The 25,710-nt window shown below is 36.7% G+C and overlaps 1 protein-coding gene across 1 annotated transcript in view; it reads right to left on the minus strand.

The window, feature by feature from the left end:
* Positions 1-25,710, minus strand: part of slc5a6a (solute carrier family 5 member 6a) — a 143,646-nt gene that overhangs the window by 25,199 nt on the left and 92,737 nt on the right. The window contains exons 8-12 of the mRNA XM_028797206.2: positions 25,369-25,498; positions 22,100-22,188; positions 7,424-7,536; positions 5,793-5,860; positions 5,239-5,325 (exon numbers count right to left, since the gene is read on the minus strand). Of these exons, the coding sequence (XP_028653039.2) occupies positions 5,239-5,325; positions 5,793-5,860; positions 7,424-7,536; positions 22,100-22,188; positions 25,369-25,498 (487 nt within the window). The remainder of the gene's footprint in view (positions 1-5,238; positions 5,326-5,792; positions 5,861-7,423; positions 7,537-22,099; positions 22,189-25,368; positions 25,499-25,710) is intronic.

Here is a 25,710-nt window from a genome sequence, read left to right on the forward strand (position 1 = left end):
ACAGGTAAGTTCCATCAAGTTTTGAAGGTATATAGAATTAAACTTTTACATTTTTCTCCACGGTAGAATCCTTAATACAGATCACAAAATCTGTGGTGTGGCGTGGCTGGTAGCATGATAAAAGAGTGCTGACAAATACAATCATACAAAAGTGCACCATGACAAATGCATGGAGAAAAAATGTGTACACTGAAAAACCTTCATTTATGGAGCTTGTATGTTTTCCCCGTGTGTGTGTGTGTGTTTTTCCTCTGGGTGCTTTTGTTTTTTTTCCTCCAATGGTCCAAAGACATGTAGATTAGGTGAATTGGCAACACTAAATTGGTCCTAGTGTGTGTGAGTTCGATTTGCAGTGAACTGGTGCTCTGTCCACGTTTGTTCCTACCTTGTGCCCTATTCCAGCTGGGATAGGCTTCAGAGGCAAAACCCCTGATGCAACCCTAGTCTGAATGAAGTAATTTGGAAAATTACATGACATTTTATCTGTTATACAAATAAACATTACAGTTTCTTCAAAATCTGACAAAAATTTAGTGTATACCAATTTGTTTTCAGTAATGAAGGATGCTATTTTAGAAGTATGGCACATCTTTGCGACTCTACATTTCTATTAGTATGTTGCATCATTAGAGAGATTTTCCCTGTACTTCTCAGCACTATGAATTGAGTCACACAAATGTCTTGTTAATGTGGAAGTTTTGAAACAATAAATTGGAACTGATACATGGAGCAGCTAATGTCATCACAGCTGTATATTAATGCTACGTTCTGTTTACCTTGGAAGTTGGATGTCAGAGCTGGGAACGACATCACAACCAAGTTGATCACGTCTAGTAAAACATTTGAAAAAGCATCACAGATGCCTCCAAGAAAACTTGTTGTGCTTGTTCTTTTGGAATACAGTAGACCACAGCGAAGACGTGGTTCAGGGTTTGTGGCCTCAGTCGTTCAATTTTTTATGGTTTTTTTCGTGGCAATACTGTAGACAGAACAGGAAGCAACCGTAGAGGAAAACGCGGCTTGGGATGGTGGAAGTAGCCAATCCGAGAGCATACTCTACTAGAATTTGAAACTGCAACTCCCAGCCGTCCCTGCAGTGGCTCTGATTGGTCTTCTGCTGAGGGTGCAGGGGCTGTTGGGGTCAAAGGAGTCAGCGTGGCTTTTAAAAAGGTGGCCGGTGACCAAAAGAAACGTTTTTGTAATTTGTGTTTCAAGTTCCTGTCTCTCTGCCTGCCTTCTGTTGGGTTACCTGTACTTATTCGTTGTGTCCTGGATAGTTTCGTGGTTGGGGTCTGGATTGTCTGCCGTCTGCCTGTGCGCATGAGGACTGTAAGTGGATTCATTACTATCCTGCGAAGAAAGGAGTGCTCCTGAACTCGTCCACCCTACTTCACTATTTCAGGAACTACCGGTAGGACTATCTTTACATTCCAATTCAACATGCGTATCTCTGGACTACCTACAGTGGGGCAAAAAAGTATTTAGTCAGCCACCAATTGTGCAAGTTCTCCCACTTAAAAAGATGAGAGAGACCTGTAATTTTCATCATAGGTATACCTCAACTATGAGAGACAAAATGGGAAAAAAAATCCAGAAAATCACATTGTCTGATTTTTAAAGAATTTATTTGCAAATTATGGTGGAAAATAAGTATTTGGTCACCTACAAACAAGCAAGATTTCTGGATCTCACAGACCTGTAACTTCTTCTGTAAGAGGCTCCTCTGTCCTCCACTCGTTACCTGTATTAATGGCACCTGTTTGAACTCGTTATCAATATAAAAGACACCTGTCCACAACCTCAAACAGTCACACTCCAAACTCCACTATGGCCAAGACCAAAGAGCTGTCAAAGGACACCAGAAACAAAATTGTAGACCTGCACCAGGCTGGGAAGACAGAATCTGCAATGGGTAAGCAACTTGGAGTGAAGAAATCAACTGTGGGAGCAATTATTAGAAAATGGAAGACATACAAGACCACTGATAATCTCCCTCGATCTGGGGCTCCATGCAAGATCTCACCCCGTGGGGTCAAAATGATCACAAGAACGGTGAGCAAAAATCCCAGAACGACACGGGGGGGCCTTGTGAATGACCTACAGAGAGCTGGGACCAAAGTAACAAAGGCTACCATCAGTAACACACTATTCCGCCAGGGACTCAAATCCTGCAGTGCCAGACGTGTCCCCCTGCTTAAGCCAGTACATGTGCAGGCCCGTCTGAAGTTTGCTAGAGAGCATTTCGATGAACCAGAAGAGGATTGGGAGAATGTCATATGGTCAGATGAAAAAACTCTACTCGTCGTGTTTGGAGGAGAAAGAATGCTGAGTTGCATCCAAAGAACACCATACCTACTGTAAAGCATGGGGGTGGAAACATCATGCTTTGGGGCTGTTTTTCTGCAAAGGGACCAGGACGACTGATCCGTGTAAAGGAAAGAATGAATGGGGCCATGTATCGTCAGATTTTGAGTGAAAACCTCCTTCCATCAGCAAGGGCATTGAAGATGAAACGTGGCTGGGTCTTTCAGCATGACAATGATCCCAAACACACCGCCCGGGTAACGAAGGAGTGGCTTCGTAAGAAGCATTTCAAGGTCCTGGAGTGGCCTAGCCAGTCTCCAGATCTCAACCCCATAGAAAATCTTTGGAGGGAGTTGAAAGTCCGTGTTGCCCAGCGACAGCCCCAAAACATCACTGTTCTAGAGGAGATCTGCATGGAGGAATGGGCCAAAATACCAGCAACAGTGTGTGAAAACCTTGTGAAGACTTACAGAAAACATTTGACCTCTGTCATTGCCAACAAAGGGTATATAACAAAGTACTGAGATGAACTTTTGTTATTGACCAAATACTTTTTTTCCACCATAATTTGCAAATAAATTCTTCAAAAATCAGACAATGTGATTTTCTGGATTTTTTTTTCTCATTTTGTCTCTCATAGTTGAGGTATACCTATGATGAAAATTACAGGCCTCTCTCATCTTTTTAAGTGGGAGAACTTGCACAATTGGTGGCTGACTAAATACTTTTTTGCCCCACTGTATCTTCATCATTACATTTCATCCGTTGCCGTTTTCATGGACATTACTGTGTGTGTTTTGTTGGTGCTTTGTTGTATTTAATGTATAATTGCCGTAAGGGGAACAGGGGTGGTATTGTTTTCATTACATTGTTTATTTGCTGTTTGATTACCGGATTGCTTTGTTTTTGTCTCTGTTTGTGAGTGCGTGCGGGTCGGGTCAAGGCTGGGTGCGTCCCTGGAATCTCCACCATAAAAATAAATAAATCACAGTCTTCTCGACGGTGTGAATCTTAGCGGCACCGGACTGGTACAGCGTTATTCATTTCTCCTTGCTGCTGATTGACTGCTGCCCTGTGACGCATCTCCAGCTGAGTGTTTTCATGTTTTGTTCTTCTTAATCCTTAAACTGCCACAACCGGCTATAGTCATTTCCCAGTGCCATTTCCCAGCACGTAGGAGCAGAGTATATTTGGCAACATGCATTTATTGAACACCGCAACCAGCTATTGTCGGTTCCCAGTGCAATTTACCAGCACGATCAGTCAGTGCCGTACATTCGTTGAGCAGCCAGCTCATGACCACTGCCTGCCCCTGCAGCACTGCAGCCTCAATGTCTCTGGGATTGAGCCGCTACACTAGACTAGCCTGCCAGCATCAGCGTTTACCTCTGTGTGCTTGCGTGCAACCAGTTCAAGCGCAGTTGGCTCAGTGATTTACTGAACTTCATCAATGATGTCAGTTGCACCTTGTACATATTGTTCCAGTAGTTTTTTTAAATAGTTTTTATAGTTCATTGGCAGTGTGTAAAATGATCAGTGTTGCAGTAATAGTGATGTATTTTTTTCAATGCAAAGAGCATGTTCCATAAAAATTTCACTTTTTCTTTGTGAATTGTAATGCTTGCTTAAAGTGCAGCAAAAAAGTATTTGGCGTCCAGGGATGCATTAACCCCCAAGTATGTGTCAGTTTAAGGGTTAAAGCCCCAAGATGCCGTTGAAAGGCCCTGCACCTTCTAAGGCTTCTGGCAATGAAAACGCGCTTGCATGAATTACAGTACATATAGCGGTAACATCGGTATTTTACATTCTAGCACTGCGGGTGACGTATCAGTACAGTACAGTATAAGGGTTTACCTTTACATTTTTTTTTTAGGTAATGTATTAAGCTGAGGTTGAAATGAAATTAAAGTGTTTTGGGGGCAGATTTATGGTTTAAACTATAAAAATAGGCATTTTTTTAACCACATCCATAATTTGCGGTTTTTCACACTTCGCGGGTGCTCTAGGAACGCAACCCCCGCGAATTTCGAGGGTGTACTGTACAGACAACTACTGAACAAGTTAATAACAACACATTACATGATATTTTCCGCTTTCAAACACCATAGCAACATATCCCCAGACAGAAATTGGACAGTACTGTGTGTACAATTGCCTACTTGGAACTCAGAAATTCTGACTTCCCAGTTTATAAGGAATACAACATTAATCACAGGTACAGAATTAGCAGCATAGTTTGAAATCTTAATGTATTTTTACTTCCTTCAGTTGTAACTCCCACTGCCTATATGAAGTCCCCTCATTTCAAAGACATGCAGTTTATGTTAACTAATGACTCAAAATCATGGTCCCATACACATAACTGCTGCTCATCCAAGGTTGGTTCCTGTCTTGCACCTTCTGCACTGGATAAATCAGTTGAACACAGATGCATTGACAACTGTACCCATGCCTATTACATTAGATAGATAGATAGATAGATAGATAGATAGATAGATAGATAGATAGATAGATAGATAGATAGATAGATAGATAGATAGATAGATAGATAGATAGATAGATAGATAGATAGATACTTTATAGAGGGCAAATATGAAGCTTCTATTCCTTTATCAAGGGTTATATATGGTGCTGTATATAAAAAGAAATCAATTATTTCTAACACCATCAAGTAAACACCACCACAAATTAAAAAATATCATCTCACAGTCAATTAATCACATAACTGCACTCTGAGAGCATGCATGGATCGTGCATTTTTTTCTAAACTAATTTAATAATGGGAAAAAGTAGCAATACCAAAGTTTTTCCTGCATTGAAAAAAAGAAAGATTTTTACACTTGAAGCCTTGAGTTGTCATTCAATGTTTCCAATGAATAATGTGACAGGGGTAGATGAGATATTTAAAGGTTTAATATTGAGTTTAATGCTTACCACAGAATTAGCACATGGAAAGAATATTCCAAGACAGAAGACTCCAAGTAATGGTCCTCCAACCATTCCAAAGATACTAAGTGCTGCCTATGGATTACAATTTGAAAGTATTTTAATATTCTAGTATATACAACTATGTCAGTAATTTAATAATGTATACGGCAGATTGCCTGATTCCAAAAAGATAATTGATCATATAACTTTACTTATTTTCATCGCTGAACAGATTAAATTAAATGGGCTGGGTAAAGTAAATAGTGTTTGCTTTTTCTTTCAAACATAGGAAACCCCATTTCTTCAACTGAATCTTTACCTAACAAGACAGACCAAATGCCACTGACAAATTATGAAATGTGCCATAAAAGGCCAAAAATGTTTGATTTAAAAGCAAAGCATGAAATGTTTCTTTTCAATGGAATGGCTCTGATAGAACAAATATAAATACACAGATTAATAAACAGTTTTCATTATGGATTAATAACTTCTTAAAAAACATTTTAAAATCATGAAGGGCTTCTTCAGATAAATTAATATGAAGAGCCTCTGAAAATTACCTGCAGCACTGAGCCCATCTGTGAAGCAATGTAGGCCATCCCCAGACAAACAATGCCATATCCTAAAGCTGTGAGAAAATACAGCTGTTATTTTATAACCAAGTTATTATAATTACTATAAAATATCAAAGCCATATCCACTTTTATGTTGAATCCTGCAGGTTTCCTGCCCTAAGTACACATTTAACTCATATCTTTACTCAATAACAAATTCATTCACCATATACTATATAACATGAAGGCTTGCATTGCGATTTACAATACTATAAAATAGTTACCAAACAACATGAACAATAGTGTCTCTGACAACAGCTATGATTTGAAAGATGGCACATACTAATGCTAGGTTGTTAGTTGGAATCATACTTATAACTTACGTTTTATGGAATCAATGCATCAGAAGCTTCCCCCCAGCCATATGACTCAACACCCATGCATATGAAGTATACACATATTTCAAGAATGATATATAAACTTCTTGTGAACTGTGATTTTTATAGCTAAAAAAAGCTTATTTCTTTCCAATAAATAAAATTATATTGTTTTTATAAAAACAAATGAAATAAAGAAAATGTGCCAAAATAAACATAACTTGAGGACAAGCAATACATGGAGATAAAACATTTTTTAAGATATGGAAAAATGAACAGAAACAAACAGAAATAATTTTAACGATTGTCTTTTCAAACAAAATATATTATAATAATAATTCATTACATGTATATATTATATATAAAATCCACCCTTTGTCCCCATATACATATATATTATTTATATATAAAATACATATACACAAACATATGCACAGTTACATACTGTAAAATACATAGATACATAAATACCATGAAGGAGTCATGGGTAGCAACACTTGATGTGAACAGTAGGGTACACTACTGTCACAAAAACACCCTAATTTAAATAGAACAAACACCATTCACATATTTCACTTCAACACTCACCAGACGGCAATACATTACTGCTGCCCGAGTTTACTTGTGACGACAGCCAGTCTGGAACCACCAGTACATCTCTATGGTGACAGCAATGTTCAAGGGTTTGCATTGCTACCTGGGAACCCAAAATTACTTAAAGCATGGTGCCCTGAAATAATTTTGAACCATGGTTTAAGAGACCGTCCTCTTCCCCCAACCCCACCTGTTCAGGTGAGTTGGAAGTTGTAAGGTAGGTGATGACCAGGGTTTAGTTTTTAACATAAATTTTCACAGTTTGTCCAAATAAAAATTACAAGGTTATATGGTAAAAGTAACTTATACATCTGCATATTCTATAGGCAAGTTCTTATAGTAAAATGATCTGTACCATTTAAATAAAAATTTGCAGTCTTTAAAATAAAAAAACACTGTTTAAAAATAAAAGTACATTTAAACTAAGTAAAAAAAAAAAAAAAACCCAAACACATTAGTACCTTAAACACCCTATGGACATGCAAAATAAAATATATAGAGAGACACACTCTGTTAGTAAACCCAAACTGCTAACATACATAGGTGTAAGTCATGTTTTGGGACACACTGCATGACTTATAAAAATTATTTAGTAAGGAATGAATTAGCACAGCATTACAACTAAGATCAAATTACGTATTACCGACAGAATTACAAGTTACTTACCAAGGAGTTTAGACAGAACAGTAGCCTTCTTCTCAGTCATAGAAGGAAAATAAGGCTTGATCAGATCTTCCATAGTAACAGTTGCAAGGGAATTGAATGCAGAAGATATTGTACTGCAAAATTAAAAAAAGTATAACAAGAGAAAAGATAATGAAATAAACACATATATTAAACATTATAACCCAGCTGATAAAATAATGCACATTTTCAGTTTTTAATGCATTTACAAGAATAAATTTCTTTAAAATGTTACTATAAATATTTTAAAGTATTGAACACATAGCACAATAGTCTCCCTTTTAAATTTTTAAGCTCAGCAGTATGATTTACAATTAAATAAAGAACTAAGAAGAACCAGTCACTAACTTACTGTTTAAAACCTTAAGCCACTTAACATTCCAGTACTCCAACATTAGAACTTTGTAAATAGCTGCAACATTATGAAAAGTCACTTTATAGGTAAATATAAATGTGAAAATAGTAAACACAATTGTATGTAAAGACAAACTTTATATCAATGTGTGTACAATTAGACAAGCACAGTATGCCAAATAAAAAAAACCCTGAATTTAATTTTGGGTAGTATTAGAAAGTGGCTGGTCAAAGAGAACAATTACATTTATTTACCTATAAAAATATCACATTTTTAACTATAATGTATCCAAAGGCACACTTTGCTTGAAGTGAAGAAAACTGGCCTTTATGTGCTTTAAACACTTCATCAATGCTTTTAACATGGAAAATATCAAGATAAGCTGTGATCTTTATATATAATACGCTACCGAGGCTGTTTGTTTATCTGTCCTGGATTTTAAATCACCTGTAGCTCACAAACCGTTTGACCTATTGACCTGAACTTTGGTACACATATACTACGTGACATCTACTATCCACTTTCAGGGTGATGACTGACCTCCAAGGTTATTCCTCTTTTTACTTTTATTCTATTGTATAATCAACTCTTGGCAGCAGCCAGCAGGGCGGCCGTGTGGCGCATGCGTATGGGCGCCATTCTCATCCCCACCACTTTTGCCGTCATTTCTCTTACGTCTTCATATCTTAAATCATTCTTGAGGCAGATTGAAGACATAAGTGCCAGCTTAAGTGAAAAATTAAAGAAAATGTACTAAGTAATTACAACACAAAAACTGACTTAATCAGTTTTAACGCAACAAGATGCCGACGAAAGATGAGAAGAAGCGATCCGCTAGGGTGGAGAAAAGAAGAGCTGCTCAGGAAGCAGCAAGCACATCAACCTCTGAGCACATGAATGCTAAATGTACAGGGAAAGACTATGAAAACATTACCGTGCGGTGCGCCATTACTGGTGTTAATATAATGTGATTTGAGTTGATAATAGTGTAAAGTATTAAACAAAATAAAAACCGATACCTAGATTTAATGCTTTTTAGCGACAGAAAATAATTGAAATCTTAAGATTTGGAAGATTTTATTTGTTGTCATGCACACTGTTCCAAATGCATCTCATCCTGGCATATCAGAAATAAATTGAGCAAAAATGCATGTTAGCTTATTTCACATAATGTGCAAGAGCAGATCGAAACACGAATTCATCTCAGTCTTTGGAACTTCGTACCTTAAAAAATGATGTTACATATGAACTTGTTAACCATGCTATTCTGCAATGCAAAACAATTAAATTTTCTTTTTTCTTTCCTTTTTTTTTTTTATATAATTTTATTGTAATCATTCCATACAAATAGATCAATTTTTACAAAAAATAGGATAGAAAACAAATCAACCCCCACCCCTGAGAAAGAGAGCGTGGCCAACGGAGTAAAACTTAAAGCTTGTAAAAATACATAAACTGATGAGTTTAATAGGCGGATAAAGATAAATGGAGAAGAAAAACAAATGGGAAGAGAGTTACTTCCTCAGTGCTTTAAGAGCTTATTCTAAAATATTATTCGATTAGATCCTGCCAGGTTTTGAAAAAGTTCTGCGCAGATCCTCTGACTGAGAATTTGATTTTTTCAAATTTCAAATAGTATTTTACATCAGTTACCCACTGACTTAAAAGAGGAGAGTTAGGATTCTTCCAGTATAGCAAAATAAGTTTGCGTGCCAATAGTGTACTGAAGGCAATTACAATTTGTTTGTCCTTCTCCACTTTAACCCATCTGGAAGTACACCAAACACACAGCTGTTAGTGGATTAGGAGGGATTGTGACACCAAGGCTGTCTGAAAGGCACTTAAAAATTTTTGTCCAGAATGATGTTAATTTGGTGCAGGCCCACAACATGTGACCCAGTGAGGCTGGGACTTGATTGCAGCGTTCGCAGGGTTGGAACTTGTCCTGGAAACATTTTGGACAGTTTTAAGCAAGACAGATGCGCTTGATATATAATTTTGAGTTGAATAATTGTACGCTTTGCACATATGGAGCTCAAGTGAATTCTCTGCATTGCTACCTTCCACTCCTTTTTTGATATGTTGAGTGAGAGATCTTTTTCCCATTGTCCTCTTGGATCTTTGAAAGGGAGGGACTGTAAAATAATCTATAATAATAAAAGGCAAAGCCCTCACTGACTGACTGACTCACTCACTCACTCACTGACTGACTCACTCATCACTAATTCTCCAACTTCCCGTGTAGGTGGAAGGCTGAAATTTGGCAGGCTCATTCCTTACAGCTTACTTACAAAAGTTAGGCAGTTTTCATTTCAAAATTATACGCGTAATGGTCATAACTGGAACCTCTTTTTTGTCCATATACTGTAATGGTAGGCAGCAAGATGGCCGTAGGAGACTGAGTTGCGTGTCACGTCATCACGCCTCCCACGTAATCACGTGAACTGACTGTGAACTCAGTACGTAGAAAAGGAGGAGGAGCCCCAAAGAGCGCAGAAGAAAACATTCATTACACAATTGACAAGGCAGCGAAACAATAAGAAGCGAGTGAGTGACGCATACAAGCATCTTCATAAGACACGAGGTATAAAAAAGCACGGTGTAAACCGTAAGTCTAAATTAACTTTATAGAAATGCTCCCGCTGCCGTTTGCAATACCATATTCGCGAGATACAACTTTAATGAGAAGACACGAGGTATAAAAAAGCACGTTGTAAACCGTAACCTTAACTTTATAGAAACGCTCCCGCTGCCGTTTGCAATGCCATATTCGCGAGATACAAGTTTAATGAGAAGACACGAGGTATAAACGAGAGTTTGCATCACTTTGTAACAGAGTTAAAATTGCTGTAGCGAGAAACTTTTAACTGCCGGGTCGCATACTATGCATCTTCAAAGCACGGTGTAAACAGTAAGTTTAAATTGAGTTTATAGAAACGCTCCCACTGCTGTTTGCAATACCATATTAGATGACTTTGTAACAGAGTTAAAATTGCTGGAGCGATAAATTTTTAACTGCCGGGTCATGTCGCGTGTTCTTGGGTAGGTACACCAAAAAATGTATACATTTATGCATGTAATGGGCAAACAAAAAATGTACTATACCCGAAAGCACTACAGTAGTACTCAATGTATCTTTACTTCTTAAATGTTAATGTTTTACTGTTTAATAATTTATACGCTTCTTATATGTTATTCAGATTCTTTTATCAAAATACCAGTAACAGCGCACTGCACGATAACGTGGAGTGAATACACTTGACATGACCATTCATAGTATTTATCCTCTTTCTCTGTACGTTTACCATTCGTTTGCTCAGACGTTGATGCGCTTGCTGCTTAATGAGCAGCTCTTGACCCTAGCGTCCCGCTGCTTCTCTTCTTTCGTCGGCATCTTTTCCCGTTAAAACTGATTTTTTTTAAAACTTAGTATGTTTTCTTTAATTTTTCAGTTAAGCTGGCACTTAAGTCTTCAATCTGCCTCAAGAATGATTAGCGAAGGTGGTAGACAATGAAAACGTCAGCCGTACGCATCCGCCACGCACGCACTGGTGCGCGCAGCTGTGAGTTGATTCTACAATAAAATAAAATAAAGATAAAAAGAGTAATAACTTGCAGCACCGCTATTCAATTACACTTGCCTAACGCCTCTCCTAAGGGGAAATACTGTGGGATCTGGGCATCCGTCAAAGCAGCAATCACAAGCCCGATTAGAAAGCGGGAAGCTGTGATTTGTCGTCTCCCTCCCATGTAACAATCACAGCCCGTGTTGCAACGCACTATGTATGTATATGTATATATGTGTATGTGTGTGTATATGTATGTGTGTATATATATATATATATATATATATATATATATATGTGTTCATATGTGTGGGAAAGCGAATAGTAGACGTGACGTAGTATCTGTGTACCAAATTTCAAGTCAATAGGTGAAACGGTTTGCGAGCTACAGCTGATTTAAAATCCTGGACAGACAAACGAATAGCCACGGTAGTGTTTTATAGAAGAACATTTTAATGTTTAATAATTTATATTTATATGCAATGTGCTTTTTATATATTACTTCATATTCTCAAATGATAATGATGTTAATGTTGTTTATATTGATTTCTATGTTATTGTAAGTGCTCTTTATTTGTGGAAAAATAAATTTGGCAATTAAACTTATTTTATACATACATTTTCTTTTTTTCTCTTGCACTCAGTGAGCGAATCCACTGGGTAATCAGCTATATATATATATATATATATATATATATATATATATGTATGTATGTGTATATATATATGTGTGTATATATATATATATATATATATATATATATATATATATATATATATATATATATATATATATATAGATAGATAGATATATGTGTATGTATGTAGATATACAAATATGTATATGTATATATATGTATATATGTGTATATATATGTAGATATACAAATATGTATATGTATATATATGTATATGTGTCTGCATGTGTGTGTGTGTATATATATATATATATATATATATATATATGTATGTGTATATATATGTTGATATATGTATATATATGTGGATGTGTATATGTATATATTTATGTATATACAGTATGTTTATGTATATATATGTTTACATAACCTCTTTAACACACTACTTCTCCGCTGCGAAGCGCGGGTATTTTGCTAGTTTTATATATTGCAGAAATGCTGTCTGAGTCCTCAAAACTGAGCAATATTTTTTCCAGCACAGAGGAGGGTGCAAGATGAGGAAAATCGGGCAGGTTCTGTTTAGCAAAGTTTCTAATTTGAAGATAGTGAAAGAAATGTGTTGCTAATTTGAAGATAGTGAAAGAAATGTGTTGCTGAAAAGTTAAATTTGGAATGTAATTGTTCATAGGATGCAAAGATGTTGTCTATATAAAGATCTCTAAGCAATTTAATCCCAGATGTTTTCCAGATATTAAAAACTGCATATGTTTGTGAAGGTTGCAAAAGGTGGTTCTCATGCAGAGGTGCCACAGATAAAGGATTCTCCATCTTAAAATGCTTTCCACATTGGTTCCATATTCTGAGTGAGTGAAGCACAATTGGATTGTTAGTATACTGGCGATAACTTGCATTAATTGGGGCACAAAGCAGGGAATATAAAGAAGTACTGCAGGATTTTATTTCTGTTGCGGACCAAGCCTGTGTATTTTCATCTATTTGTGTCCAGGTTTTTATAGCTTGTATGTTTGCTGCCCAGTAATAAAACTGAAAGTTAGGTAGAGCCATGCCACCTTCTGCCTTAGGTCTTTGTAGGGTCACTCTTTGGATACATGGATGTTTTGAGTTCCAAATAAATGAAGTTATGGTTGAATCTAACTGCTTAAAAAATGATTTATTGATGTATGTTGAAATATTTTGAAATAAAAATAGAAGCTTAGGAAGGATATTCATCTTAACAACGTTAATTCTTCCAGGTAGAGTGAGATGAAGGGTTGACCATCTATGCAAGTCTTGCTTAATTTTTTTCCCATACAGATGGCAAAATTTTGTTGATAAAGAGCTTTATGTTTACCTGTGATACTTACCTCTAGGTATTTAAACTGATCTGCAATGATAAAAGGGAAGGTCTCCAATCTAATATTGTATGCTTGAGAATTCACTGGAAAGAGCACACTTTTATTTAAATTAATTCTGAGACCAGAGATCTTTTGAAATTCTGTAAGTGCTGTTAAGACTGCAGGCACAGTATTTTCTGTGTCTGATATATACAGTACCATATCTTCTGCATATAGAGAAATTTTCTGTTCAAGTCCTTCTCTGATAATCCCCTTTATCTGGTAAGCATTTCGACAGTGAACTGCCAGTGGTTCAATGGAGACTGCAAATGGCAGTGGTGACAAAGGGCATCCTGGTCTGGTACCACGTTCTAGTCTAAAGTAGTCTGAACAAATGTTGTTAATACAAACTGAAGCTTCTGGATTGGTATACAGTAGTTTGATCCATGCACAAATGTTTGGGCCAAACCCAAATTTCTCTAATGTAGTGAAAAGGAAGTTCCATTCAATCATGACAAATGCTTTTTCTGCATCCAATGATAATAAGATCTCTGGGGTGTTTGACTTTGCTGGTGAATATATTACATTAAACAGGTGTCGAAGATTGGAAACTAAATGTTGGCCTTTAATAAATCCAGTTTGATCTTCTGATATTACCGAGGGCAGCATTACTCTCAAAAATCTTAGCTAGAAGGATGGAGAATCTTAACATCATTATTCAGAAGTGAAATGGGCCTTTAGGATGCACACTGCAATAAGTCCTTATTTTGTTTAGGGAAGACAGTGATTAATGCTTGGCGAAAAGTTTGAGGTAGAATTTGACTGTCTCTAGCTTCTTGTAAATGTTGCTAATAATACGGGAGCTAGCTGAGTGGAGAATTTCTTATAAAAACAATAAAATTTTCAATTTGGATAAGAGACTGTTATGGAGCAAAGAGGAGCAATGTACACTATCGGTCAAAGTTTTAGAACACCTCAGTTTTTCTTCAGATTCATATAGTTGAAATACAATGAATGACCTAAAATGGTGAATGGGGTAAGTAGTAATATGCCAGAGGTTTAAATTTAAAGTTTAGGTTAGCAAATACTGAAAAAAAGGAAATAATAGAATGGTATAAATGGGCTTTTTATAGGGAACAACAAAAAGGTTACAACCTACAGATGTACTGCAGCAATTAAAGTACAGTAATCCCTCCTCCATCGCGGGGGTTGCGTTCCAGAGCCACCCGCGAAATAAGAAAATCTGCGAAGTAGAAACCATATGTTTATATGGTTATTTTTATATTGTCATGCTTGGGTCACAGATTTGCGCAGAAACACAGGAGGTTGTAGAGAGACAGGAACGTTATTCAAACACTGCAAACAAACATTTGTCTCTTTTTCAAAAGTTTAAACTGTGCTCCATGACAAGACAGAGATGACAGTTCCATCTCACAATTAAAAGAATGCAAACATATCTTCCTCTTCAAAGGAGTGCGTGTCAGGAGCACAGAATGTCACATAGATAGAGAAAACAATCTCTAGCAAACAAATCAATAGCGCTGTTTGGCTTTTAAGTATGCGAAGCACCGTGGCACAAAGCTGTTGAAGGCGGCAGCTCACACCCCCTCCGTCAGGAGCAGGGAGAGAGAGAGAGAGAGACAGAGTTTGTTTTTCAGTCAAAAATCAATACGTGCCCTTCGAGCTTTTAAGTATGCAAAGCACCGTGCAGCATGTTGTTTCAGGAAGCAGCTGCACAAAAGATAGCAACGTGAAGATAATCTTTCAGCATTTTTAGACGAGCGTCCGTATCGTCTAGGTGTGCGAACAGCCCCCCTGCTCAATCCCCCTACGTCAGGATCAGAGAAAGTCAGCGCAAGAGAGACAGAGAAAAGTAAGTTGGGTAGCTTCTCAGCCATCTGCCAATAGCGTCCCTTGTATGAAATCAACTGGGCAAACCAACTGAGGAAGCATGTACCAGAAATTAAAAGACCCATTGTCCACAGAAATCCGCGAACCAGCAAAAAATCCGCGATATATATTTAAATATGCTTACATATAAAATCCACGAAGGAGTGAAGCCGCGAAAGGCGAAGCGCGATATAGCGAGGGATCACTGTAAATTGTGCTTTGTAAGTTGAAGCAAACAATTTGCACAGTTGTCCCAACATCTGTTGATTACTTAGAAACCAACTGTCTGTCTTTAAGCTGAGTTGGAACAGACTGTTACTACACCTTCCAAAGTACTACTTAGACAATATTTCAGTGATAATGGCAAGAAAGCGACAATTAACAAATGAAATGAGACAGAACATTATTGCCCTTAGAAGTGTAGGCCTTTCATTTAGAGAAACTGCACAAAATAAATGTGTCAGTGAGTATGGTGTTCAACACAATTGAAAGGGAATTGGAAGAAATTCTTATAGGAAGAGATCTTGCAAACCTAAAGTCACTTTACATAAAATGTCCTAACGTAAATGCCATGGGTTACTATGTTCACCCAATAATCTATGAATTTATGCTTAAAACATGGTTCTAGTCATCCTAGAGACATACAATTAGGTCCATAAATTTTTGGAAAGTGACACAATTTTTATAATTCTAGCTCTGTACACCATCACAATGGACTTGAAATAAAGCAATAATTATGTGACTTTCAGCATTAATTTAAGGGGTTTACCAAAAATACTGTGAACTATCAATCAGATGTTCAAAGAGCAGTTTATGTAAGTAAAAACAGTATCATTAGGCTGATAAAACTAAGCAAGTCGTTTGGAGATATAGCAGAAACATGGAGTGGTCAAATTAACTATTTGGTATATTCTTAAAAAGAAGGAATACACTGGTGAACTCAGCAAGGTCTGGAAAAACCTGTTCTGAATGACTGCAGGTATTCTGTGCTTGGTGAAGAACCCCTTCACAACATTTAGCCAAACCAAGAACACTCTCCCGGAGGTAGACCTGTCACTGCCAAAGTTTACAATCATGACAAGACTTCATGAAAGTAAAGAGAGTTTACAAAAATATGCATACAACTGGTAAGCCCAAGCATATGAAGGACAGATTAGACTTTGCAAGAAAACATTTTTTAAAAAGCCTGTCCTGGAACAATTTTCTTTGGACAAAGGAAACTATGATCAATACATACCAGAATGTTGGAAAGAGAATAGTATGGAGAAGAGAAGAAATAGCTCATGATCTGATGAATACCACTTCTTCTGTAAAACATGGTAGAGGTAGTTTTATGGCATCATCATGCATGGCTGTGAATGGAAGGCAGTCACTAATGTTTACTGATGGCATGACTCCTATCAGAAGTAGCAGTATGAGTTCTTAAGTGTATAGGGCTATACTATCTGCTCAGAGTCAGCCAAATGCTGCAAAACTGATAGAACGACACTTCACAATAAACATGTACATTGAGCCAAAACATATTGCGAAAGCAAACCAAGTGCTTTTCAAGACAAAGAAGTAGAATACTCTTCAACAGCCAAGTTAATCAACTGACCCCAACCCAAATGGATATGAATTTCGCTTGCTGAAGACACAACTGATGGCAAAACATCCAACAAACAAGCAGCACCCCTGAAGACAGCTGCAGTAAAGGCCTAGCAAAGTATCAATAGGGTGGAAACCCAGTACGTGGAGATAGGCAGACACCAGGAAGTCATTGACTATAAAGGATTTTCAATCAAATATTGAAAATTACCATTATATTTATGATTGTTAGTTTGTCCAAATACTTTCGACCCCTTGGAAAAGAGGGGGGTATACAGAAAAATGGCATTCATTCCTACTATTCATAGAACATTTTTGGAAAGCCCCTTAAATTAAAGCTGAAAATCTACATTCAGTCACATAATGACTGCTTTATTTCAAATCCATTGTGGTGATGTACAGAGCCAAAATTATGAAAATTAAGTTACTGTGGAAATACTTAGGATTCTAACTGTACATTGACTGGGGTGAGCTTCATACTGTACATAATGCATTTCAAGATCTTGTGTATTGCTTCAGGATTGAAGTGTTAACAGCACCTTGTTCAAACATATTGCTAGAAATTAACACAGGTTGGGGGTTATATCTTTCTTTAATTGATTTTGCCTAAAATCCAACACTAATTCAAATTCTAATTAAAAGGCAAACATGCCACAGTTCTTACAATGTGGTACAAGACATATAAAAAGGATGAATGAATTAATCAGATTTAGGGGATCTTAGTCTGATTGAACTAACATGAAAATAAGTTTAAAAGTGATTAACTATTTGCCAAGAAATTAGGCAAATCTGCAGTACAGTACTGGAATGTTGTCTTCTTACAAGAAGAAAATAATTTCCGAAAATCTACATTGCGACTAACAATGAAAGAAATGCAGCAATATTAACTGGTACAAGACTCATATTTTTCATCCATTCCTCCTCCTCTAATTTAATATTTGTCGCTCTCATGCTACACTAATTACTCTATGGATACTGAGTTATAGTTCAAAGAAATTATTCTAGTAGTTTAATGAAAAAAGTGATTTCATATCTGACGTGGTATGACATACAATATTATGGAAAGTTATGTACTTAGAAAAAAGTTTAGAATCTTTTTACTATAATAGATTCTTATACTCCCCACATAGCAGGCCATAACTCGTACAAAGATCTTAAGAAAAACAATCTACAATGTGTGTTGCTACTCTGAAAATTCCAGATCAGAACCAACATAAACTGACCTCTACATGCAAGATCTATACTGTACATACAAGGACAAAAAAAAAAACCAAAAAAACACAGTTTGACCTAATTTGGGGGGGATGCATTGGCAGGCTGAGTGGGTAAAAGTTATCAAGGACATAAATCATGCCTAAACAATATAGGGCAAAGAATATATATAAATATATATAAAGAATATATGAGGCCTGAACTTAGGGAGCTGGCCCTACACAATGCCACCCCGCTGGTCCAAGAGGTACACCAAGAAAGCGCAAGTCTGGCTTAAATTTAAGCTAATAGAGAAGCATAGTGAGGTCATATCAGGTTAGACACCACTCAGCTTACTAAAATGAACAGCCACAAGGCATTATGGATGCAAGATTGTATTGGTAATATTTTGGGACACTCATTTTACTGTTTCTGTTTTGGGCACATTAGGAATCTTAAGTAATCTATAATGCATGAATAAAAAGTTTAAACCTTCTCTCTTACTTGTTTTGGTTTGTAGCAGACTGTTAGGTGTAAATATGAGGGCTACAGTGGGGATTTGGGACACTGTTCAGGACTACTTAATAAAATAAATTAAAAAAAAAAAAAAAATAGGGTCACCCTTGAATGCTTCCTTAATAAAACATATATCCAAGGCACATCTTAAAGTAGGAATGTCATAATACTACAACTTCTGAATTCAATACCAATGCCAGTGAAATTTTATGATACTTGATACCTATTTGATACAATGGCACAAACAAAAATTTAATTTAATGACTTTTAATTAAAAGGTACTGCCATTATTCAAGTGAACAATGTGACTTCTTTTTCTGTAACAGAATATAAGATATACTGTATAAATACAAACTGTATAAATGTCAACAGTAACAACAGCTTTAAAATACTGCTACATTTATCAAGTATTTACCCAGCTATCACTTAAGTAAACTAGTATTGGCATTCATAACTATAAAAAAAAAGAATGTAGGGCATAAATTTTAATGCACGATAGACACAGGGATTCTCTCCAAAAACACTACCTAAAACCAATACTAAAAATTTTATATTCAAACATTATTATATCTGCTCTGTTGAATCAGTGAATTCAGGATAATTAATGATATTTTCATTTAAACAAACCTTTTAAAGCTGTTTTTCTAACAACATGCTTTTAAAATCTGGCTGGTCAGGGAATTACTCTTAGGTTTGTAACGTTTGTTATTGTAAGACTAATATTTGCATCATTAGCTAGTTAAAAACATATTAAAGATAAATATTTAACAGATGAGTCAAAATTAATTCAAATTTTGAATGTACAGTCATATGAAAAAGTTTGGGAACCCCTCTCAGCCTGCATAATAATTTACTCTACTTTCAACAAAAAAGATAACAGTGGTATGTCTTTTATTTCCTAGGAACATCTGAGTACTGGGGTGTTTTCTGAACAAAGATTTTTAATGAAGCAGTATTTAGCTGTATGAAATTAAAACAAATGTGAAAAACTGGCTGTGCAAAAATTTGAGTACCCTTGTAATTTTGCTAATTTGAATGCATGTAACTGCTCAATACTGATTACTTGCAACACCAAATTGGTTGGATTAGCTCGTTAATCCTTGAATGTCATAGACAGGTGTGTCCAATCATGAGAAAAGGTATTTAAGGTGGTCAATTGCAAGTTGTGCTTCCCTTTGACTCTCCTCTGAAGAGTGACAGCATGGGATCCTCAAAGCAACTCTCAAAAGATCTGCAAACAAAGATTGTTCAGTATTATGGTTTAGGGGAAGGCTACAAAAAACTGTCTCAGAGGTGTAAACTGTCAGTTTCAACTGTAAGGAATGTAATCAGGAAATGGAAGGCCACAGGCACAATTGCTGTTAAACCCAGGTCTGGCAGGCCAAGAAAAATACAGGAGCGGCATATGCGCAGGATTGTGAGAATGGTTACAGACAACCCACAGATCACCTCCAAAGACCTGCAAGAACATCTTGCTGCAGATGGTGTATCTGTACATCATTCTACAATTCAGCGCAATTTGCACAAAGAACATCTGTATGGTAGGGTGATGAGAAAGAAGCCCTTTCTGCACTCACGCCACAAACAGAGTCGCTTGTTGTATGCAAATGCTCATTTAGACAAGCCAGACTCATTTTGGAACAAACTGCTTTGGACTGATGAGACAAAAATTGAGTTATTTGGTCATAACAGAAAGCGCTTTGCATGGCGGAAGAAGAACACCACATTCCAAGAAAAACACCTGCTACCTACTGTCAAATTTGGTAGAGGTTCCATCATGATGTGGGGCTGTGTGGCTAGTTCAGGGACTGGGGCCCTTATTAAAGTCAAGGGTTGGATGAATTGAACCCAATACTAACAAATTCTTCAGGATAATGTTCAAGCATCAGTCACAAAGTTGAAGTTACGCAGGGGTTGGATATTCCAACAAGACAATGACCCAAAACACAGTTCGAAATCTACAAAGGCATTCATGCAGAGGGAGAAGTACAATGTTCTGGAATGGCTGTCACAGTCTTCTGACTTGAATATAACTGAAAATCTATGGGGTGATTTGAAGCAGGCTGTCCATGCTCAGCAGCCATCAAATTCAACTGAACTAGAGAGATTTTGTATGGAAGATTGGTCAAAAATACCTCCATCCAGAATCCAGACACTTCCTCAAAAGCTATAGGAGACATCTAGAGGCTGTTATATTTGCAAAAGGAGGCTCAACTAAGTATTGATGTAATATCCCTATTGGGGTGCCCAAATTTATGCACCTGTCTAATTTTGTTATGATGCATATTGCATATTTTCTGTTAATCCAATAAACTTAATGTCACTGCTGAAATACTACTGTTTCCATAAGGCATGTCATATATTAAAAGGAAGTTGCTACTTTGAAAGCTCAGCCAATGATAAACAAAAATCCAAAGAATTACAAAGAAGAAGAATCCAAACTTTTTCATATGACTATAACATACTCTTGGTGCTTTAAAATGTTCAAATTTATTTATTTATTTTTTACATTTGTCTAAACTTTAAAGCTTAATGTGTGACATCAATCTTTTCAGTTTTACATTAGACTCTTATTTCAGAACTCGTGTAAAACAACCTTTGTTGAGCGGTCTTCCAAGTTTGTAATATAAGTGATCAGATGTTGCTATTGCTTGGGCAGTGTACAAATCCAGAATTAGAAAATTAACTGAACTGTCTGTATCGGCTGTCAATTCATCTAAATTATTCAAATATATGACATACTGTATGTGCTTTTACTATGTTCGTCACATTTTAGGGTTTATACTTATGAAATGGAGCAGCTCTTTTTAACGCCTGTGCAGACAAGAAAAATAGCCACTTTAAGTCATCAGGACCATGTCAGAAACATTTTAAAAAGAGATCAATTTCATAATTTCATCTCCTCCTACAATTTTGTGACACTATAAGTTAAATAATTACTGTATAGCTCACATCGGATTGGTCACATCTTTGCATTTTTCAAGTACAGTGTTTTTATATCTAGTGTTTTATAGATTATCTTCACTTTCTGCCTTTTTTGCTACTGCTTATAGCATCCCCTGTTGTCCGACTTTAACTTTTGAACTCTAAGCTTTGCATGTTAATGATTATAAAACAAGTTGTTTTTTTAGATGAAGTTCAACACAAAATGGAAAATTCTAAAAAAAATTTCAAAATGCTGAATTTCACTGCCTACAATTTGTGTGAAAGACTTCAAGGTGAGCAGACTGAATGAACCTATGTGTCCATAACTCAGCAAGTGAATTCTTGCTTTAAAAAGATTCTACTGTACTTTCCAGTCATACATTGGTGGATCTGCGGCCCAAGAAATGTGGGCTGCTGTGTAGGATACCAAAATATGAACAACTGCAGTTGTCAAATTCTGGATTTTCACATTTATTCTATGTAGCTGTTACTTCCACAGTTTGGACTATCTTAACTTGAAAATTAAGTGTGAAAGAGAAAATAAGTACAGTATGTCTAACAGATAACAATGATTGTTGACGGCACTGATCACATAGATAAGCTAAACTATTGCACAAAAAAGCACACAAGTTAAACTGAAATGAGCAATGCAGTACCTCAGTGATCCACTGAACAAACAGGCCACAAAAAGACCTGGTAATCCAGGTAAGTCCTGCAGAACATCCATCACAAAGTACAACACCATCTAAAAGATAAATTAAAAATTAATTGGAAGCATTGCAAAAAATAAAACTACAAATTTATGCAAACATAAAAAACAAACCTTGTCCACTTTCAAAGGAAGAGACCATTAAAAGCTCAGTTCACCAGTTTGTTATTCATCAAATGATTCAATTTAGAAAATTAATTGACATTTAAAAGCATCAAAAAGTGTAATTTGCACTCTTTGTCCTACAAAGAGTAGAACAGCTGCTGTACAGGCTTTTAACTGTTCGAAGCGCCACGTGAGATGCAGATCACGCGGCACAGCAAGCCAGCAGCTGATCGAGCAAAGAGGAGGTTAAAAAAATGCTGTATTTGTTTCCCATTGTATCACCGTTTAAGAGGGGGTTACGGAGGAGCAACCGCATCTCCTTGGGGTGCATTCAGATCACTTCTTCACAACGCGAGTGGCAGAGACGTGAAGTGGCTGGTGCGTAGCACAGGCTGGGGGGGCTGGCGAGGGAAACGAGCAGGGTGTGAACTCCCTAGTGTATATATTTCTATACACGCACACACGCACACAATATATATTTTTTATGTCAAAGAAATGGTGAAAACTATCTTTTTTAATTAAACTTTATTTCAGATAAAGTTTCATGCTTGCATTGTGATGGGGGGTGGGGATGAACGCACACTAAGGAGATGCGGACGGATCAGCTGCTGGCTTGCAGCTGCTGCTACCGAGCTCCATGTTCTGCATATTGCGCTGTGTGTCAATCATTTAAAAGCCTGTACAGCAGCTGTCCTTTAACACTAGAATTACCAGAGCCTACGAAAAAACTCGTATATCCAGCCCACCTTAAGTCGCTTCTTAAATCCGTTCACACCTCTCCGCCAGCATCCTTTGTCCTCTAAATGTGCTGATAAAAGACAAGCTGCCAGCAGCCGGCTATTCCATCCCCCCACCGACTTAGAACGTGAGCGAAGTTTTCCCAGCTCACGCCTTGATTGATTATGTGGGAGTGAAGTGGAGTTTTACAGTGGAAATAACAGATCATTATTCTAAAGTAATTGGTGTAAACACATTGTTAAAACAGAAACTTTTTCATATTTTAGTAATAAATGTTACAAAATGTAGTAGGCATAAACTATAGAATATATAAAGCCCGAGTTCCAAAGATCAAATAAACACTTTCACAAAAGCTTCAAGAATGATTCAACAGCTTCTGTGGCGTAGCGCGTTAAAATTTGCCTCTTAGCGCAGAGCAGCTTTTCCTTGCCTCACAGACCTGAGTTCAATTCCCCGCTTGGGATGAACTGTTGCTTTTTTTTTCTTTTCTTTTAAACCTCAAACGGACATAAAATGTATACATTGGTATGCACTGTCAGTTACTGAGATCGTTATATTTTCATGTGGGATGCTCCTTTTCAAATATTTTTTTAACAATTGAGACTGCAATTAACAGGAACAACTGTCCTTATAACTTATTTTTAAGATCCATAACACACAGACAGACAGAGCACTGCGTAATAGAGAGACAGACAGGCAGAGAAGTCACTAGATATAGAAATAAACAGGGAAGCCACGTGTACTGAAAGAAAAAATGAACAACATGTGCGTTGTCCCAGCTGCACTGAATAAGCGCAGGCGCTCTAACATCACCCCTCCCCCGATCTTACTTAGAGAGTCAGGGACAACGCACATGTTCTTTTTTTCTTTCAGTACACGTGGCTTCCCTGTTTATTTATATATCTAGTGACTTCTCTGCCTGTCTGTCTCTCTATTACGCAGTGCTCTGTCTGTCTGTGTATTATGGATCTTAAAAATAAGTTATAAGGACAGTTGTTCCTGTTAATTGCAGTCTCAATTGTTAAAAAAATATTTGAAAAGGAGCATCCCACATGAAAATATAACGATCTCAGTAACTGACAGTGCATACCAATGTATAAATTTTATGTCCGTTTGAGGTTTAAAAGAAAAGAAAAAAAAAAGCAACAGTTCATCCCCAGCGGGGAATCGAACTGAGGTCTGTGAGGCAAGGAAAAGGTGCTCTGCGCTAAGAGGCAAGTCTTAGCGCACTACGCCACAGAAGCTGTTGAATCATTCTTGAAGCTTTTGTGAAAGTGTTTATTTGATCTTTGGAACTCGGGCTTTATATATTCTATAGTTTATGCCTACTACATTTTGTAACATTTATTACTAAAATATGAAAAAGTTTCTGTTTTAACAATGTGTTTACACCGATTACTTTAGAATAATGATCTGTTATTTCCACTGTAGAACTCCACTTCACTCCCACATAATCAATCAAGGCGTGAGCTGGGAAAACTTCGCTCACGTTCTAAGTCGGTGGGGGGATGGAATAGCCGGCTGCTGGCAGCTTGTCTTTTATCAGCACATTTAGAGGACAAAGGATGCTGGCGGAGAAGTGTGAACGGATTTAAGAAGCGATTTAAGGTGGGCCGGATATACGAGTTTTTTCGTAGGCTCTGGTAATTCTAGTGTTAAGCCAGCTGCTGCTTGTGCCTTGCTGCGTGATCTGAATGTCGCACTGTGCATTGATAATTTAAAAGCCTGTACAGCAGCTGCCTCTGCTATGTGATCTGTATGTCGCTCATCGATCATTTAAAAGCCTGTACAGAAGCTGCTGCTGCCGTGCTGCATGATCTGCCTGTCGCACTGCACAACGATCATTTAAAAGCCTGTATAGCAGCTGTCCTTTTGTCTCACTTCCTTGTCTCGCGGGACTTCAAATTGTCTCAACAAGATGATCATATCTCGACCCAAGATTTTTTTTTTTTTATAATAGATAGATATGTACTGTATTATGGGTAAATATTTTGTATATATTTTCTTAGTTAATGTATTGTAAGGAAATTTTATCTATTTTAGTACTTTTATGGTCATTGAACAATAAGCCTACATACAGTAATTTGATTTTGTTAATTAAAAAAGAACAGTTTACACCTGTAGTCTATAATTTAATAATAAAAATACCAACATTAATACTTTAAAAAACATTTCACGTTAAGCTCATATGTCCTACATTAAAGGGACAAAGCCAAAAAATCTGAATTGGACAATCAAGTAAAATGAAATCAGTGATCGTTACCAGCCTTAAAAAACCTGATCGGAGCATCCCTACTGTAGGTAGTCAAATTTTTCTAAGACATGTCTGACCATGAATATATTAAGTGCTTTCAACAAACACCAGATGCTAACCTGATCAGGCATTTTGACATATCCACTAGCCAGAGGGCTATTCTCTCTATATTGTGCATACATCACAAGACCCATTACACATCCCAATGCTAGGACAATCTGTTGACATGGAAAAACTAAATAGCATGACCTGCAAAAGTAGAAATGGATAGTTTAATATACATATAACATAAAAATAGTTGAAATAGAAACAAATTAAAACTGCTATTCCTGTATTCTTTAGATTTCTCAGATTTAACCAAAACATTTAATAAAATATACAATAGAATACAATTCTAAAACTGCATATATCAAAAGCTATGTACTTTCTTGTAAACAGGAAAACACTGTTCTGTCAGCACC

This window comes from Erpetoichthys calabaricus, chromosome 3, assembly GCF_900747795.2.
Source record: "Erpetoichthys calabaricus chromosome 3, fErpCal1.3, whole genome shotgun sequence".
NCBI classification, from domain to species: Eukaryota; Metazoa; Chordata; class Cladistia; order Polypteriformes; family Polypteridae; genus Erpetoichthys; species Erpetoichthys calabaricus.